Source organism: Brassica napus, chromosome C2 (assembly GCF_020379485.1).
Source record: "Brassica napus cultivar Da-Ae chromosome C2, Da-Ae, whole genome shotgun sequence".
Classification (NCBI taxonomy): Eukaryota; Viridiplantae; Streptophyta; class Magnoliopsida; order Brassicales; family Brassicaceae; genus Brassica; species Brassica napus.
Genome location: NC_063445.1, coordinates 52,089,678 through 52,108,229, shown reverse-complemented (window position 1 = coordinate 52,108,229; position 18,552 = coordinate 52,089,678). Strand labels below are relative to the sequence as shown.

The following is an 18,552-nucleotide window of genomic DNA, read 5'->3' as shown; positions in this document are numbered from 1 at the left end:
TGCGATCCGGTGGCCGGCGGCCATATTGCCGTCGGTCGCCATCTCTGTTTTTTGCTTTTGTTATCTCCGGCTTAGTGTCGGTGTCTCTTTTGGCTGTGTCCGATTATCATTTCTGTAAAATCGGATTTATCTTTTCGTTGTTTTCTTTTTGTAAAACCTGTTAATCTCTTTGCTAGGTTTTAAAGCTTATGTCCGAAAGATCGAAGGCGCCCTTTCTTTTTGGCTGCTTGTTCCATCTCTCATGCGTGTGTAAATCCTTTCTTTGTCATAAAGATTTACTTTGAAGCATAGGTTCTCCTTGAGTGAATGGTCGAGATGATGCTGTTGATGGGGGTAGAGTATGGTGATTCGGAGCTTTTCGTCGAGTTTGATGAGGTTTCCGGAGAGTACTTGTTCACCAATCAACGGAGGACTACTATACCGGAGAAAGCTTCCGCCTTTCGGTTTCTTTCGGTTATCAACTGCGAAGAGATTAATTCGGTACATGTTTGGTAGAAGGAATCTCTGGAGCTTCACGGCAAGAGTTAAACTATAATCTGCATCACCGAAAAAGCACTGTAACACGATCTGATTGGAACGGCGAGTTTGAAACAGGTGGAGACTTCTAGAGTCCTTTGCAAGCCACAGTTTTTGCAACACGTGGACTCCACTTATTTTGTCTCAATCTTATCTTTTACGTTGCTTGTGGTTTGTTCCTAACCATCTTGTACCTAAACCAAACTATACCCATTATGGGTCTTAATGAAAATATGTTGACAAAAAAAAAAAAAAATATCTATATGTTATATTAAAATTCTTATTTTTCATATTTTATTAAGTTTTAAGCTTTTATATAAGTCATTGATTTATTATTAGTTCTTAACCGAGTATTTATTAATTTTTACAAAACTCGTAATGAATTTAATATATAATAAAACACGCATTTTATTTTAATAATATTAAATTTATATGTTATATTAAATAATTAATTATAAACTAATATAATAAAATTGTGAAAATATATTTAAAAATTAAGAGAATCCTTATATATATTATGTTGTTATCCGAAAACAATATTTTTTTATTATAAAGTTAAAAAACTAAGATATAAAACAGTTTATAATTAAATATTAGTCAAACAAAAATATTTATATAAAGATATTTTCTAAACTATTTATAAAATATGAGTGTTTTAAAACTTTTAACACAGTAATAAGTACATAGTTTGATGAACGATTTTTGACATATATGAATAATTTGATGTTTTATTTAACTACTTAAAATCATAAATAATAACTTAACTTGTGAATAATAACTTAACTTGTGACTGAGTTCAAAACAAATTTTCTTGCTTTTACTTTAAACCAGTTTAGTCCGTGAAACATTATAGCTTCGTTTGGTGACCACTAGAAGAAGAATAAAAATGAACAAAATAAAAAATAAAATTTCTTTTGAGGAGTTGAGAAAAAATATGATTTTTATTCAATTTGTTCCTTATCAAAATTGCATAGAGAATTTTTTTTATTATAAATTCATTCCTCTATGGGAAATTTAAAAGAAAAAAAGTGGGATCTACCTTTCAATAATTTGACTAAAATTTTAACATAATTGGTATACATTTTGAGGAACAAAAAATTTACTATAAATTCATTTCTTCAACATATTCACCAATTAGAGTTTATAATGACGATTTTTAGATTAATAAGACATAAAATAATAAGTATTCGTAAGATGATTATGTCTGCATGCGCGGACAAAACACCTGGTAGTCAATTAATCATAAAAACTAGAATTAGGCGTTAAAACTTAACACGCACGTAGTGATTAGAGAAAAGGAAAATCACTTTGAAATTTTTCCTTTTTTTTTTCCTTACCCAACTCCAAGGCTCCATTATAAATACAAAGGATCATTAATCACTATCACCGATTATTCATTCATTCGCTCGTTGTTGCTTCCCATAAAAAAAACTAGGTTTATTGTTTTTCTATTTCAGTCTTTCGGTTGTGGTTGATTCAGACACTTACCGTAGTTGTTTTCGTCTTCTCCTTACAACGCCAACAGAAGCTATGGGGTCGTTTATAAAGCAATTATTCTTTAGTTTATTGGATAAAACCAAAGGAAGAAACAAACTCTCGTGTCTCAACAAGGAAGAAAAGAAGAAGAAGAAGAAGAAGAAGATGGAGAAGAAGAAGAAGATGAAATTACACCTAGTGCTTGACTTGGATCAGACGCTTCTCCACTATGTCCCTGTTTCACAGCTTTCTGATAAAGAAAAATATATAATGCAAGAACCTGATTCAAGGGTACGCGCGGTATGTATTGAGTGTTATTGATCCTGGTAAAAGATATTTTGGAAATAGAGTCATAACCAGAGAGAAATCCCCTCATAAGAAGACCCTTGATCGTATCTCTGCTGATCAACGAAGAGTGGTTATTGTTGATGATAATCCTAGTGCTTGGCCTCAACACAAGCCAAACTTGTTGCAGGTCTCACACTACATTTATTTCAGATACCAGATGACGAATAATAATTCGGAAGAAGAATCTTATTCTTACGCAGAGAAGAAGAGCGACGAGTGTCGAAGCAATGGAGCATTGTCTAATGTTCTCAAACTCCTTCAAAAAGCTCACACAAGATTCCAACAAGAAGAGGATTCTAACGACTTGAGGCTTTTGATACGTGACTGATCCTCCCTCCTTGCGTGTTGTTGATTTTGACTTTCACTTCAGAAAACTGCTATTTTTGTTTGCAATTTCTCAAAATACACACACAATAACAATTAAAAATGCTTGTTTGTTTTACTCTAGATTTGGAGGGTAAAGCTTCATCTGAATCTTCTGCATTGCACCTTGAATCAATTCCCCCGTTATCTGAAAATACTGGTAAAATGATCAAAGATGACTATGAAGAATTAAGAGTGAGAAACCAAATCTGATTCTTCTTTCATTCATTCATCTTGTCTATATCTTGAAGTAAAAAAAGATGCCGTCTTAGCTCAGTGGTAGAGCGCGTGACTTTTAATCCCGTGGCCGTGGGTTCGTTGCCCAACAGACGGCGATCGATCTTATTTAATAAACTGTGGCTCAATGGTAAAAAAATGCACTTATGAATCCACAGATATTAGGTTCGGTACAACCCAGTGACACTTTAAAATATATATTTATGATGCTGCAAAACTTGAAGTGACGGTGAAAGTTTAAGGTGATAATGCTTTTGTCTACTCCTACTTGTTCTTAGTAATGGGTTAGTATCATAAGTCAAAGATCAAGAGAAAAAAATCCACAACTAGCCAAGTGAGCTTGCTGCGGAGAATCTCTCTCTCTCACTCTCTAACCAAGTACCAAGTGAGAATATGTTTTGGAGATGGAGAAATATAATCGAATCGAAAGTTTCTCTCCTTCCACAACTACTATACGTACAGTAAAATTTCATTTCATTTTATTCATATAGAGTATATATACGACATAATGAAACAACACCTTAACAAATAGATCACTAGTTGAAACTTGAAAGATGTATATGATGCAGCAACTCCGGTTCATTAAAATTACCTCTTTCGACGAGAATCGAAGGCGAAACGCGATCTACGATCTCTGTCGTCCATGGCGGAAGCTGAGATGGATCCGAAGGAGGTTCCGGCAGATCCTCCTCCTGTGATTCGTCTAGGGGGGAAATCCTGGGTATCGGTAGCACAAGAGAAACAAGTTTTGAAGAAATATGAAATAGACATTTCGGTGAAGGAAGGGAAGCACTCGGTTGAGGTCCCTGCGGAGATTATGGAGCAGCCTAATCCACTCTGGGAGGATTTTGTGATTGCGAGGTTCCTGGACACAGCGCCTCACATCGCGAAAGTCCACATGATTGTCAATAAAATCTGGGCTTATGGGGAGAAATCGCAGAAGTTGGATGTGATTGAAATGGATGAGAGAACAATGAGGATTAGAATCACAAATGGGAGGATAAAGGAGAAGGTCTTGCGGAGAGGAATGTGGAATGTAGCGGGAGTGCAGATGGTTGTTGCGAGATGGTCACCTGATGTTGCTGATCCAAATGAAAGCTTGATTCCATTATGGGTTCATCTGACGAATGTGCCACTCAACATGTACTCTTGGAAGGGTTTGAGTTTCATGACAAGTGCAGTGGGAATCCCTGATCACTTGCATCCAGAAACGCTTGCCTGTACTAACTTTGAGGTTGCAAAGATATTAGTTAAGGCAGACTTGTTAAAGGAGTTGCCTAAAAGGATTGATTTCATAATTCAAGGTGAGAAGGTAGAGGTTGATTTTGCGTATCCAGGGCTGCCTCCTCGGTGTATAAACTGCGGCAAATGGGGTCATTATGAGACTTTTTGCAAAGTAAAGAAGATGGTAATGGGTGAGGAGCTAAAAAGTCCAAAAACTCCAGTTGCTGCTACTGTGATGAAGGGGAATGTTGATACAGAGATAGTACAGATTGCTTTGGAGAAAGATAAGAGAGGACATGATGAGGTGATGAGTTTGAGTGGTGGTAGTAAAGAGAGGACGAGCTTGGTGGAAGGAACGAGTAAAGAATCTATTCTAGAAGATGGGGAGATTAATGAATGGAAAAAAGTTTCTGGAGAGGTTAGGAGGACTCCAAAACCGCAGAGTCTAAAATATGATCAAGAGAGTATTGCTACACCTTTTCGATTTGCGGCGTTGAGTAATACGAATGAGAAGGGTGAAGCAATAGCAACAGAGGATATAGAGGAAAGTGAAGAAGTAGGAACTGAAGAAGAGGAGGATATATTTCAAAGTAGGATTGAGGATAGTGTGGAGGCAAGTAAGAAGGGCAGAGCAAGACAGATCTTACCGAGACTGTCGAAGACAAATCATAGGGTGGTAATTCCAGAGGCTTCAGATCATATGAAAGATATGAGAAGGGGTTCTCGGAAAAACCATATATGACAGGTTTTTTCTGGAATATAAGGGGTTTCAATAAGCCAACTAAGCAAGAGGTGGTGAAAAGCTGGTTAAGGGAGTACTCATTTCTTTTTGGTTGTCTTATTGAAACAAGAGTGAGGGAGAGCAAGGCGGGAAGGATTGTGGAGAATGTTTTTAAAGATTGGAATTTTATGGCAAACTATGAGTTTAACAGATTGGGGAGACTGTGGGTTGTGTGGAAGCAAGAGGTTCGAATGACTCCGGTGTTTAAAAGTGCACAGATTATTACTTTTTCTGTGTTATTACCAGGGGAGAAGGGTGAGTTTTTCTGTTCTTTTATCTATGCTCTCAACAGTATGGAGGAAAGAAAAGATTTATGGAATGATTTAAGGAGTCATGGAGAGGCACAAATGTTCAGAAACAGGAAGTGGATTCTGATGGGAGATTATAATGAGATTTTAGAGGGGGAAGAGCATTCGGGATTTGCAGACTCGCCAAGAATACCATTGGGTATGAGGGATTTTCAAGAGGTAGTAAATATGTGTCAGCTTACGGATATGGGGTATCAAGGGCCAAGATATACTTGGTGTAATAAAAGGGAAGAGGGTGTGATATGCAAGAAGCTGGATAGAGTTCTTGTGAATGAGGATTGGATTAACAACTCGGGAGCTTACTGTGTTTTTGAATCGGGGGGTTGCTCGGATCACTTGCGCTGTCGCATTCATCTAAAGAGGGTAGAAGCTCCAAAGCGTAAACCTTTCAAGTTCACAAATGCAATAGCGCGTATGCCAGAATTCATTCCACTTATGGAGGATAATTGGAAGGAATATGAAGATTTATATGTTTCTACATCAGCTATGTTCATGTTAACTAAAAGACTGAAGGCGTTAAAGCAACCATTACGGGAGCTAAGTAAAAGAAAGTTGGGGGATTTGCCAAGACGAACGAAGGAAGCTTTCAAGGAGCTTTGTATGAAACAGCAGATAACAATGGAGAACCCCAGTGCGGAGAATATCAGAGTTGAAGGAGTTGCGGAGGAGAAATGACAGAGATTGGCTGATATTGAAGAGGATTTTCTGAAGCAAAGATCAAAGGTTCATTGGTTGGATGTGGGAGATGGTAATAATAAGTTCTTCCATAGCTCAGTCATGATTAGAGAAGTACAAAATGCCATTCATGAAATTCTTCGTGCTGATGGAACTATCGCTATGACTGATGAGGAGATCAAGACTGAAACTGAAAAGTTTTTTGCTGAGTTTATGACGATGAAGCTAATGGATTTTGACGGTGCGTCGGTTGATTTTTTGAAGGAGCTACTGGTTTTCCAGTGTAGTGAGGCAGATTGTGTGAAGCTGCAGAGGGAAGTTACAAGAGAGGAGGTTAAGGATGTTCTGTTTGGTATGCCTGGTTATAAATCACCAGGGCCGGATGGTTTCACTATGGAATTCTTTAGAGAATCAATGGCAGTGATTGGAGAGGATGTTACTAAGGCAGTTCAGTCATTTTTTGTGAAGGGTTTTTTACCTAAGGGTTTAAACTCCACAATATTGGCTCTCATACCCAAGAAAGAAGAGGCGAGAATGATGAAAGACTACAGGCCTATCTCTTGCTGCAACGTATTATATAAGGTAATTTCGAAGATCATTGCTAACCGATTGAAGAGTATACTGCCTAAATGCATTTCTCTTAACCAGTCTGCATTCATAAAAGAGCGTTTACTGATGGAGAATGTCCTTCTTGCCACGGAATTGGTAAAGGATTATCACAAAGAGGATGTTTCTGCTAGATGCGCTATGCAGATAGATATATCCAAGGCTTTTGACTCTGTCCAGTGGCCGTTTTTGATCAATACTTTGAAAGCTATGGGTCTTCCTGAAAAGTTTATAAGCTGGATAACTTTATGCATCACTTCGGCTTCCTTCTCAGTACAAGTTAATGGTGAACTTGCGGGATATTTTCAGAGTAGTAGGGGATTGAGGCAAGGATGTTCCCTGTCGCCTTATCTGTTTGTGATATGCATGAATGTGCTGTCAAAGTTACTGGATGAAGCAGCTCGAAACGGAAGCATAGGCTATCACCCGAAGTGCAAAAATCTTGAGCTTACTCATCTATGTTTTGCTGATGATTTAATGATCTTTGCTGATGGTACTCGAAGTTCAGTTGAAGGAATCCTTACGGTGTTTGAGAGGTTTGACAGGATGAGTGGTTTGAAAATCAGCAAAGAGAAATCTGTGTTGTTCATGGCTGGAGCAGATCAGAGAAGAGATGATATTTCCAGGCAATTCAGCTTTGCTACTGGAAGACTCCCTGTTCGATATCTTGGTTTGCCGCTTCTAACTAAGCATATGACTGTCTCTGACTTTCTGCCTCTGATCGAGAAGATAAAAAAGAAGATAGGTACTTGGAGGAATCGATTTCTTTCTTTCGCTGGCCGCCTACAGCTTATAAATTCAGTCATCATGAGTCTGGCAAACTTCTGGATGGCTGCTTTCAGATTGCCTAGCGGGTGTATTAAGGAAGTGGAAAGGATATGTTCTGCTTTCTTGTGGTCTGGTCCTGAGCTAAATGGTAGAAAGGCTAAAGTTTCTTGGGAGGATGTATGTAAGATGAAGCGGGAGGGTGGATTGGGGATAAGACCTTTGAAAGAAGTCAATCAAGTATGTTGTCTTAAGCTGGTATGGAGAGTTCTGTCTGCTCATTCGCTTTGGGTGAATTGGGTAAAAATTTATTTCATTCGAAAAGGGTCTATATGGACGATAAAGGATAGCACGCAGAATGGCTCTTGGATGTGGAGGAAAATTTTGAAAAGCAGAGAGCAAGCAAAACAATTCTACAGGGTTGAAGTGGGTAATGGCAGGAGAACTTCTTTTTGGCATGAAACTTGGAGCTCGCTGGGGTGTATGAAGGATATTGTGCGTGATGGAAGCTATATTGACATGGGTATATCCATTAATGCAACAGTGGAGGAATGTAGAAATCATAGAAGAAGGCATCACAGAGTGTCTATGCTCAATAGGATTGAGCTGGAGATAGAGAAGTTTAAAGGAACTTGGACTCAAGCTGATGATGTCTCAATGTGGAAAAATGGGAAAGGTAAATTCAAGAGTAGTTTCTCTACAAAGGAAACTTGGATTAACATTAGAGAAAATCATATCTTGTGTGACTGGTATAAAGCTGTTTGGTTCAAGCATGCGACACCTAAATATGCTTTTGTCACTTGGATTGCTATGCGTGGAAGATTGGCAACAGGGGAGAGAATGAAATGCTGGAATACTAATGGCGATGTATCCTGCAGTTTCTGCAATGAGCCCTTGGAGACTCTAACGCACCTGTTCTTTGAATGCTCATACTCTTCACAGGTATGGGAAGCTCTCATGAAGGGGGTTATGTATGATCATTACACAGACTGCTGGGGAAGGATTACTCGACTTATAACTGACTCGGGTTGGGGTAAAGCTAAACTCTTCACTGTGAGATATGCCCTTCAGTTAACAGTTCATACACTTTGGAGGGAGAGGAATAAGAGGAGACATGGGGAATCTGCTGTTACCGCACCAATTTTGATCAAGAGATTGGATAAGGCTATGAGGAATCAGTTTACTGTTATCCGTAGGAGGGGTGATAGAGACTATGAAGATGGTATGATCATGTGGTTTGAGTCAAGAGAGTTGGGATAGAAGCTTATTTTTTATCCTTAGTATTTTTATATTTTCAAAAACATGATATGAAAAGTTGTAAAAGGTATTTTTTCTTTTGAATTAAATTTAACATTCAATTCAAAAAAAAAAAAAAGTAAAAAAGCTTCTGAGAAATCAAGAAAACAATATAACATGTTGGAAAGTAGATGATAAATTACTAGTGACTGAGAAGATTTTGATCTCTACAACTTTGTTTACCGGTCATCATCATCATCATCTTCACATTCCCCTTGAGCTTGCGACTCGTCCCCAATATCCTCCAAAAGCTTATCAACATCAACTCCTAACTCTACCAGCTTCGCCGTTAGCTTCTCCACTTTACTCTCCTCTTGTCCCAAACACACTAACAAGTCGTTCAACTCGTCTTCGCTCTCTTTCTGAGCTTCCTTTCTCACTTCTTCCTTAACAAGGATCTCACCTCTTTCTCGAGATGGTAGTTCGCTTGTTCTAGACTGTTGTATGCGTCCGACAGGCCCTTTAGGTCTGATTCGAGTTTCGCAGCTATGTTCTTGTATTCTGATGCATCAGACTCCATCTTGGCTTTTTCTGTTTATTGTCTCTAAACGCTGAGATGTTTCTTGGAGTTCTCGCTTGATGCTATCTATCTGAACTTTCTCCATTACTGTACTTGCTCTTTGCTATGATCCTTGAGATTGCTCACTCCTCCTAGAGCTCGCTACGTCTTCTGCCAAAGCAGCATTCCGAGCAAGAAGGTTCTGGTAAACACAGTGGTCAACAATAAGTTCTTCAAGGAACAACTGATGTTAACATACTTAACCATATATAGCATAGACGAGTTGAGCAATAAGCATGTACCTGAATCTCCGAGCACTGTTTCTCTATAAAAGCTTTCAAGCGGTTGATGTAGTCTTTCTCACTTTCGCCACTCCTCTGCTCCAAATCCGCCGGTACTACAGCCACCTCACTTTTTGGCCGACTATACACGTCCACGATTCTCTCTCTAAGAACTATTATCCTTATGACCAAACAAGGACCAGCGTTGATGGACGTGATTTCTCCGACTCAGGAGCGGGATTCTCTAAAAAGCCAAGGTCGATCGATATTTGCGGAGTTGATCATCCCTCCCGAAGATAGAGTCCCCCCAGGGCCGCCTTTCTTGAGTGCTACCTTCAAGGCTCTTCACTAAGCCTGTGAAGCTAGGATCAAACAACGATATGAGCATCGGGTGATCCTCGTTCCCCTTATCCATCGCACCTGCCACGTCAACATCCTCAATCTCGGCTTCGCTAGGCGTGGCTGTTCTCGTCAACGGTTCATGATCCTCTCGAGGCCCCTCGGAGGAAGAAGAGAAGATGAAGCTGACAATCCTCTGAAAGAGAGGCTCTGGAGTTCCCATGGAAGGCACATGTGATTCGAGTACTATTTTCAAAGCCTGTTGAGTTTCTGAAACAGTCAGCCAATGCAGAACCTAATGTATAAAGTTATGGTGGCATTAAAGTCATTACCTTTTTCTTGCACTGAATGTTGTCCTTCACAACATGAGAAAGAATGCTCGCAGCTCTGCAACATGTCTGTTTGAAATAAATGGATTAAGATCTGAAGACGTACAAATTACATTCAACAGAGAGGCAAAAAAAATTTTACCTCAAGATAACCATCAGTTTCACCAGAGCAAATGCCTCGTAATAACATACTGACACAAATTTAAACTCCAGTAAGATTTGATACAAGAGCATTAAGTCAAAAGCGCAATGATAATGAAACAGAAACAAAACTGTGGAAAGCTGCAGGAGAAAGGAAAAGAAGACAACACCTTCCAAATGACATGTTAACATCATCTTCTAGAGGATCTCGGGTACTAAAGTTGAAGCTAACATTGCTTGACCGTCCCGATTTTTGTGAAAACGTTTTTAGAGAATGTAAGTAACACTTCTGAGCGTCACATACTTAGACTATGCAATTATAATAACAATAAGCTGCAAGCTTACATTACACTATCAAAATAATAACATATAACATAAAAGTTCCAAACCTCACAGAAGGTCTTGAAGACATAATCCGCAGCAACAAACTCTTGACTACTAGATGTCTGTAAGATGATCCGGAGAATAGAATTGAGTGCAGGTTCTGCTTGTCGATCTTCACCAAGAACTTTGCTAGCCAAGATATCACGGTTCTTGGGATGACCATCAACCAGATCTCCAATGCATTTAAATGTCTAGTAGCAAAGAATCACAAAGTAGAAGACTCATTAGATACTTAAGCTTACTGTGACTAGAAAAGAATCATCTATAGAAAACTTGGACTTCAGCCAACTGCTCAGCAGTTGCCTTGATGATACATAAATCTCTAGATAAAAAACCATAAACACACTAGTTCCACGATAAACTTGGAAACAAGGTTCAACAAAAGAATTCTAGAAGTTAAATGGAATTATTCGAATTATTGTAGTTTGCACAAATCAGAAAAGAAATTAGAATAATAACAAGAAAGGGGAGGACTAAGGGACCGAGAATTTGACTAAAGGAGATTTGCTTACCATGCACCGAACAGCAACAGGCGACCATTGGCTTTCAACGCCCAACATCAGGAGGTGGTCTAACAGTTTTTTCTGTTGATTAGACCAAATATGATATAATAAGTAACATATTTGATTCGGTCAACAATGGGGAGCCACAACATTTTTACATCGTAACACAAACCTGAACTAAAACCGTTCTATTTGCCAGCTTGTTTGAATCTTTTCCAGGGTCCGTAACTGCACCTCCCATGTCAGCATATTGATTGTCTCCAGTGCACAAAGTAGATTAACAGTCTACAAGGATTTTGTTCATTCAGAAGGACAATTATTAACAAAGTTGCACCAGCTAGTAGAATCAATCCAAAATGAGAGAAGCACTCGATGATCTAGAACTGAAATGATTGGTTCAAAACCCATGGTCTCCCTTAGTAGTATCTGTACAATTTCAAATATCAGCCTATGTGCAGAGTAAATGAAACAGAAAAATACAGAACATAAACAAAGCTTTTGAAACCTGGTTTGATGAACTGTTGCGAAGAAGATTTTTCAACAACTCCAGACAGTCCTGCACAACCACATCGCCATCTGAACCCCCTTCCTCCTTGATGACGCTAAAATCTTTTCAAATGCACCTTCAAAGACAACAATTTTTTGGATCTCCTACAAGTAATTAATCATTAAGCGAGATCTATCAGATTCGATGGCTACTTCAGCTAAAGGCAGCAGAAAACGAACAGTTAGAGATATAAGCAGGTTATCTCACCTCTGCTTCACGGGTCAAGTGCGTAAGAAGCAAAAAAGCCTCGTTCCGGATTACCTGCAAGGCAAGCACCAAAAAAAGAAGTTTATGAAACATAATATTCATCCCTTCCCAAGTTCACTATCAAACTCTTATTTGAGGTTAACTGAAGGCTAAAAGATACCAGACTCTTAAACAAACTAATAGCAACGTTGAAAATATCCAAGATATAGTTAACCGTTACCTCCCTATCCATCAGCATATCCATGAGCCGAGTTATGCCGCGAGGAGTAGTCAAAATAGCTTCCTGCAATCTGAAGAGACCGTCAACAAAAGACTACAGCATAAAGATCGAAAGATGGCACAGAATTAATACTCTGTAAGAATATATACCTGTTTTGAGAGTTCATCAGAAGAGCTGTCAAAATCTGGAGAGTGTAATATCGAACATAAAAATCTTCTTCCGCCTGCCATACCACGAGGAGATCAAACCATATGATATGATGCACGCATACAAATTTACCAAGACTCAGAATATAGAGTAAACTCTAACCAGCAAACTCAAAAGAGGAGTGATATTTTCAGCTCCGCGGGAGAGCAAATCGGAATTCATGAGAGCCGCATGGACTTCAGTCTTCTGTGCCCTTGCATGATCGATTGGCGTTAGAGCGCCAAGAAGAGTTTCTAAGGCACCTCGAACCTGGACAGAACAATACAATAAGTTAACACATAGCAAAAGTGCACAACACAGTCAGATCAACAAGAAACTCAATAACAAAATCTCACGGTACCAGAAGATGCACCGGCTAATTATATTTCGAGCAGCGATGAGGAGGAAGATGAAAACAGGGTAGTATCTGCATCTCAACAACAAAGATTCAGTAACAATAATAGTTCAAGAGATGGAAAGACAAATAGTGGAAAACAAAAGGATGCGGATTGGGAATTTGGGCTTGTATTCTTCAAAGGCAGAATACATATGCCATTCTTGTATTGCCAAATCGATATTAACCAGTAGACCAAATGATGGTTCAAAAGATCATTACCTCCATGTTTTCTTTTCTTTTCTTTTACAGCTATATGATATGGCTACCAAAAATAAAGTTTTATACTTTGTAAGTTTTTAAAAGGGAAATCGGCCAAAAAAACACTGAACTTTGCGGGAATTGCCAAAAGAAACCTGGACATATGGGCTAGCCAATAAAATCCTGAACTTTTGTTGACTTTTCGGGTTTATTAAGAAACTTACGATTGACTGACCAGATAAACACACCGTTAACCGAGTTAACTGATAATTAAGCGGACGTTAATTTTGGGTGTTAAAGTATACGACGTCGTTTCATCACTTTGTCTGATTAAAGACAAACGACGTCGTTTATATAGCTGTGTTATTAAAAATATGTGTTTCCTACGGCTCGAACTCGTGTACTCGGGTTTAATGGTAGGGGTTTTTGCCACTGAGCTAGTGGACTTTGCAATGGCTATACGAACACAATATCTTTTATTCTTCGAATCCGAGTTAAAGACAAATTAATGAAACGAGGCGTTTTACATTAACTTTTTTATTAAAAAGATGGGGTTCCATCGACTCGAACTCGTGCACTCGGGTATAATGGTAGGGGTTTTTGCCACTGAGCTAGTGGACTTTGCAATGGATATACGAACACAGTTTCTTTTATTCTCTTTGAATCCGAGTTAAATGAATCAAAAAGAGACGACGGTTTTCTCCTCCGATTGGTATAAACCCTAAATGGGCGAAATCATGAATCCAGTTCGCGATTCTCTTCGATCTCGTCCTTAAGAATCTCGATTCTCATCTCTCCTTCTTCGAGTATCGCATGATGAGTTCGGGTTGTGAGGATTCGTCTGTGAATACGATGGGAATTCGTGGTATCCCGGAGCAATGCGGTTGTGGTCGAAGAACTGGGATATACACATCAAAAACGAAGGTCAATCCAGGAAGAACTTTCTTTAGATGCCCAACGTTTCAAAATGTAAGTGTTTAATTTGATTGTGTTTAAGATAAGAACATAAGATTCAATGGCTAGGTAGTAAGTGAGAAATTGTTTGAATATAAAGATTGTGTTCATGATTTGTGTCTAGGATCACTTGTATAAATGGGTAGATGAAGCTGTCTACGAAGAGGTTCAAGATGCATTGCCAAAAGTTGAATGCTTTGCATCAGATGTTATGAAAATTAAAATGGAGATCGAAAGCATGAAAACCGTGGAGGAAGACTTGAAAGAAGATGTCAGGAAGGCGAGCAATGAACTTAAGAAGCTGAATGTGATCATGAAAGTGGGTTTTTCGGTGGTTTGTTTAGGCGTTGTGATATGTCTTGTGTTGATCATGTTTGACAAAGCAGATGGGTTGTCTATGAATAGCTACTAAGAGACTGTTTATGTAAGGCTATGTTTATGTAAGAATCATGGTTCATGTAAGGCTATGTTTTAAGACAATGTTTCAGTAATGTTTATGTTTTACTTCTTGATTGTTTATAGAAGGACAAATGCACCATTGAACAGACCATCAAGATAAACAACATGATGAAAACACAAAGATAATAACCAAGACTATCTTCATTGAGAGTTTCAAATTAAAACAGCAGGAAAAGAAGAAAGAAAAAAGTAGTTCTTGTTCCAAAAGCATTCAGACAGAGACACCATCATAAACAACAGACAACGAAAGCATTCAGACAGAGACCATCATAAACAACACACAAGCATCTAAAAAAACCATCTTCCCCACGATGCTGTCTGTGATGCTTCAGCTTGTGAGGATTGACCTTCTGAAGATTGAGGAACTTCCCATGGTGATGCTTGAGCTTGTGAGGATTGATTTTGTGAGGTTTGAGCTTCTGAGGATTGAGCTTGTGACTCGCCAAAGTGTAGTCCCTGCAACATATAAATGAATTGTTAGACACATTACCGAGAGCTAAAAAACAATGAGATAGAAACTAAGACCCTAACCTGATATTTCCTTGGTCTGCCTCTTGGTTTCTTAGGTGGGCTCTCAACAAAAGCCTTCCGACATGTATTCTTGTAGTGCCCTTCTTCTTTGCAATTAGAGCATGTCATTACCCTGTTCGCACGACTCAGCTTGGTAGTAGACACTGTCTCATTGGTTCCCTTCTTTCGATCATGGTTTTTAGGCCTACCAAGCTTGCCATTTCGATTAGGTGGTGGAATCACACCTAATCTATTGGTCCGAGGCCACTCTATCATCCCATTTACAGGTCTGATCCCAAAACTGTAGGTTTCACGCCACTTAGAGGTTGTGTAGAAAGGAGCAACAAATTCAGAGAGTTTTCTTCCCACGCCAAGGATGACCTTAGCAGCATGGATGCATGGAATACCATTCATTTGCCAGCTTCGACATGCACAAGTCTCATTCTCCAAATTCACCACATATGACTGGTCTCTATCTTCCACCTCAGTCTCTGGCCCAATTGCCCAACGCATACTACATTCTTTTGACTTCTTCTCAACCCTGTCTAACTCTTTATGTGTCTTCGGGGTGAACCTAGTCTTCCTGTCCTTAGCCATCTTAGACCTATTGTAGTTCCTAGTCATACATTGACGCCTTATCTCCTCTAACATGTCTAGCAGAGGTTTCTTCCTAGGCTCCCTGATGGTCTTGTTGAAGGACTCACACAAGTTGTTCAGATTATCATTGCAGTAGGAGCCTATCTTGAAGAAAGCTCTAGACCAAGTCTCTGGCTTTGTCTTTATCAGAGATGCATGTGCGCCAGGATCATAGTTCTTAAGCTCGTCCATGTTGTAGTTGAACATACCAGGAGTGTAGCTCCTTGCAATGAACCAGAAGAACCTCTGTAACCTTAGATCTTTTCCACATTTCCTCCAGTTCTCGTAGATATGGCGACAACACTGTCTATGCTCAGCTTCTGGAAGGAGGGTATGAACTGATTTCACTAATCCCTACAAGATCAGAAAAAAAAAATCAGAAACAAGAATCAAACATTCATTGAGTATCATGAAAGCAAAGTGTTTACCTTTTGTTTGTCAGACATTATAACAAAGCCGTTCCCATTTTCCAATCCCAAATCCAAGGCCAAACGCTTCACAAACCAATCCCAGTTTGTATCATTCTCTATCTCCACTACAGCCCAAGCAATAGGGACAATCCTATTGTCTCCATCTCTTCCAACCGCAGCCAACAACTGTCCCTTGATGTCCCATTTCAAAAATGCTCCATCTAAGCCAATAACAGGCCTACAAGTCTTCTTCCATGCTTCCTTTTGTGCTTGGAAACACATGTAGAGTCTGTAGAACCGCTGCTTGGTTCCAACCGTGGCTCCTGGTATGGTCTCAATTTCCATGGTTGATCCAGGATTGCTCCTCAATATCTCTGCTTGGTAATCCCAGATTTTATCAAAATGCTCCTCATGGGTCTTCCTCCTTTCTTTCATCACCTTCGTCTTGGCCTTAATGCATGAGTTTTCTAAAACTTCCATCTTATACTCCCTCAATATCTCAGATTGTATCTCCTTTGCCGTGAGCTTAGGATTCAGCCTTAACCTCTCAGCAAATAGACTTGCAATTGCTGACCTCTTAAGTATCTTCGAATACCCTGTCCTCTCACACTTATGGTCATTGACGTATGTCTTTACCATCAACTTCTGTTTCCTCCTATCATACGAACAGTAGACCATCCAGGGACAAGGAGCCTCATCATCTCTCATCTCAGCGGCACATTTTGCACCCATCTTCAAGCTACTGGATCTGTAGTACTTGATGTTGTATCTGGTTTTCAGGGTATACCTCAGACAAGCATGTTTGAAGTCCTCAGCATCTGAAAATGTCTTGCCTAGCTGAAGGAGCTCCTCTGGATCAGTGTCTTCTCTGTAAGCTTGCGCAGGTCTCATCTCCTCTTCATTCTCATCATCTGATGACAGAGGATCAGGGATTTTATCATCATCCCATGCATCATCATCGCCTTCGTCTTCATCAACCTCACAGTCATCATTTTTTGCTTTATCACCAAAATAAAGACTCAAATCTGTACAACCAACTTCCTCAATGCCAGCAATACCGTTCTCATCTTCCCTACCATCATCACCTATATCCCCAAATTCCTCAATCTGGAGAAATTCTTCTCTGTCATCACCATCATCACCTAGACTCCTCTCCGAGTTTACCTTCTGCTTCTTCGATTGTCTAGGAGACACAGGCGACCCGCCAGATGAAGTTCCCCGCCTTGTCTTCTTCGCAACTGTTGATGCCAACATCTCAGTCTCTGGCCATTCTTCTCTGTCATCACCAGAAGGAGCCACATTTACCTTCTGCTTCTTCGAAACTCTAGGAGACAGAGTTGAACCACGCCTCGTGGCCTTCACCGGAGATGACGCAGGCGACCCATATGAAGTTCCCCTCCTCGTGGTCTTCTCCGGAGATGACGCAGGCGACCCATATGAAGTTCCCCGCCTAGTCTTCGACGCCTTCGACACCTCTGTAGATGCCAACATCGATATCCCTTCAACGCTTTTACGAATCCTCGATCTCTCCAGCGATGGCAAACTCACAGAAGCATCGCGTTCTCCACCCTTCTTCGACTCTTGAACCGCTTCGTCACTCCCGTAATCGAAATTCCTCATCGCTCCGAAAATCATTACCTCCTTTCCATTCCTTGTGAACTTCGTCTTTACCATCTCTACAAGAGAAATCCCCAAATCGATTTGAGAAATTAGGGTTACGTTCAAACACGGGTTTCATTTTGTTTGATTGCAATCAAACACATCTTTTGATCAATAAAAATAAACATGTGTGATAACCTTCCGAAAAGTCCACTAGCTCAGTGGCAATACCCCCTTACGACCACGAGTGCACGGGTTCGAGTCCAGGCAGCAACAACAATTTTAATTAAGCAAAACGACGTCGTCTTGAGATTTTGTGTTTAACAAAACAACTGAATGAAACGACGTAGTTTCACTAAACGGCAATAATTAACGGTGAGTTAACACTGTCTTAACTGTCGGTTAACGGTGTGTTAATTTGGTTAGTCAACCGTAAGTTTTTGAATTAACTAAAAACGTCAACAAAAAATCGGGGTTTTATTGGTCAGGTTCGAGTACAGGTTTCTTTTGGCAATTCCCGCAAAGTTCAGTGTTTTTTTGGCAGATTTCTCGTTTTTAAAATGTAAAATGGATTAGCTCTGTGTCTTATAAAATGTAAAACGGATAATGCGTTTAAAATGTAAAATATGAAATTACATATTTTAAGTATTTATCAGGTTTAGAATACTCATTTTAGCGTGTTTTAATTCAAATTTTTGGATTCATTTTTTACAAATAGGATCAGATACAGGGGTCTTAGTTCAGGTTCAATTCGGATATCAGATTCGGTTACAAATGCCCAAACCTATCCATAACAGCCAGCTACAAAACTCCATTAACAGAGAAACATAAACGCATTATCAGCAGAACGATTGAAAACGCCTTTCATAACCACCACCATCATATCTATAATCCAAAAAACCCTCAAAATCTTGACTATCTACCAGTTTCTAAATCAATCAGTTGTATCTAACAACCAAATCCGAATCAGTTATTTCAACTAGCTGAAAAAAAATCGATAAACTCACTTGTATCTGATCATATCCGGGAAAACCAACACATCTCCATCCGATTCACCACACACCGTCAGCTTCGTCTACAACCAACAACAGAAAATCTCAACATCATAAGCGATTGATTGTTCACAGAATCTAAACGGTTTCGGTGTACCTCAACAGC

General features: G+C 39.4%; 3 protein-coding genes, 1 non-coding gene and 2 pseudogenes across 4 annotated transcripts; 4 read left to right on the top strand and 2 right to left on the bottom strand.

Annotated features, from left to right (window-relative positions):
* The first annotated feature begins 1,090 nt into the window (after window positions 1–1,090).
* Window positions 1,091–2,808, top strand: LOC125581486 (annotated as a pseudogene).
* A 157-nt stretch (window positions 2,809–2,965) lies between these two features.
* Window positions 2,966–3,038, top strand: TRNAK-UUU. Its single transcript has one exon. It is a non-coding gene; the product is annotated as a tRNA-Lys (tRNA).
* Window positions 3,039–3,583: 545 nt separating this feature from the next.
* Window positions 3,584–5,928, top strand: LOC125582479. The gene is made up of 2 exons (XM_048749221.1): window positions 3,584–4,781; window positions 5,192–5,928. Exons 1-2 carry the CDS (start codon window positions 3,584–3,586, stop codon window positions 5,926–5,928), a joined length of 1,935 nt encoding a protein of 644 aa, XP_048605178.1.
* A 2,686-nt stretch (window positions 5,929–8,614) lies between these two features.
* Window positions 8,615–12,853, bottom strand: LOC106378712 (annotated as a pseudogene).
* A 786-nt stretch (window positions 12,854–13,639) lies between these two features.
* LOC125581487 (uncharacterized protein At1g43920, Chloroplastic-like) lies at window positions 13,640–14,192 on the top strand. Its single transcript, XM_048747003.1, has 2 exons — window positions 13,640–13,795; window positions 13,905–14,192. Exons 1-2 carry the CDS (start codon window positions 13,640–13,642, stop codon window positions 14,190–14,192), a joined length of 444 nt encoding a protein of 147 aa, XP_048602960.1.
* LOC106412094 lies at window positions 14,162–18,348 on the bottom strand. Its single transcript, XM_013852987.3, has 3 exons — window positions 15,814–18,348; window positions 14,771–15,739; window positions 14,162–14,695 (listed from the first exon to the last, which is right to left on the bottom strand). The coding sequence occupies exons 1-3, from the start codon at window positions 17,467–17,469 to the stop codon at window positions 14,528–14,530; spliced, it is 2,793 nt and encodes a 930-aa protein (XP_013708441.2). The 5' UTR covers window positions 17,470–18,348; the 3' UTR covers window positions 14,162–14,527.
* Between the last annotated feature and the right edge of the window lie 204 nt (window positions 18,349–18,552).

Excerpts from the sequence above, each read along its gene's own strand:
- LOC125582479 (XM_048749221.1), top strand. The coding sequence starts at position 3,584 with ATGGCGGAAGCTGAGATGGATCCGAAGGAGGTTCCGGCAGATCCTCCT. Across the intron at positions 4,782-5,191 it reads TGAGGATAGTGTGGAGGCAA|GGGAGAAGGGTGAGTTTTTC; the intron begins GTAAGAAGGGCA and ends TGTTATTACCAG.
- LOC106412094 (XM_013852987.3), bottom strand. The coding sequence starts at position 17,469 with ATGGTAAAGACGAAGTTCACAAGGAATGGAAAGGAGGTAATGATTTTC. Across the intron at positions 15,740-15,813 it reads TAATGTCTGACAAACAAAAG|GGATTAGTGAAATCAGTTCA; the intron begins GTAAACACTTTG and ends CTGATCTTGTAG. Across the intron at positions 14,696-14,770 it reads GCAGACCAAGGAAATATCAG|GGACTACACTTTGGCGAGTC; the intron begins GTTAGGGTCTTA and ends TATATGTTGCAG.
- LOC125581487 (XM_048747003.1), top strand. The coding sequence starts at position 13,640 with ATGATGAGTTCGGGTTGTGAGGATTCGTCTGTGAATACGATGGGAATT. Across the intron at positions 13,796-13,904 it reads GATGCCCAACGTTTCAAAAT|GATCACTTGTATAAATGGGT; the intron begins GTAAGTGTTTAA and ends ATTTGTGTCTAG.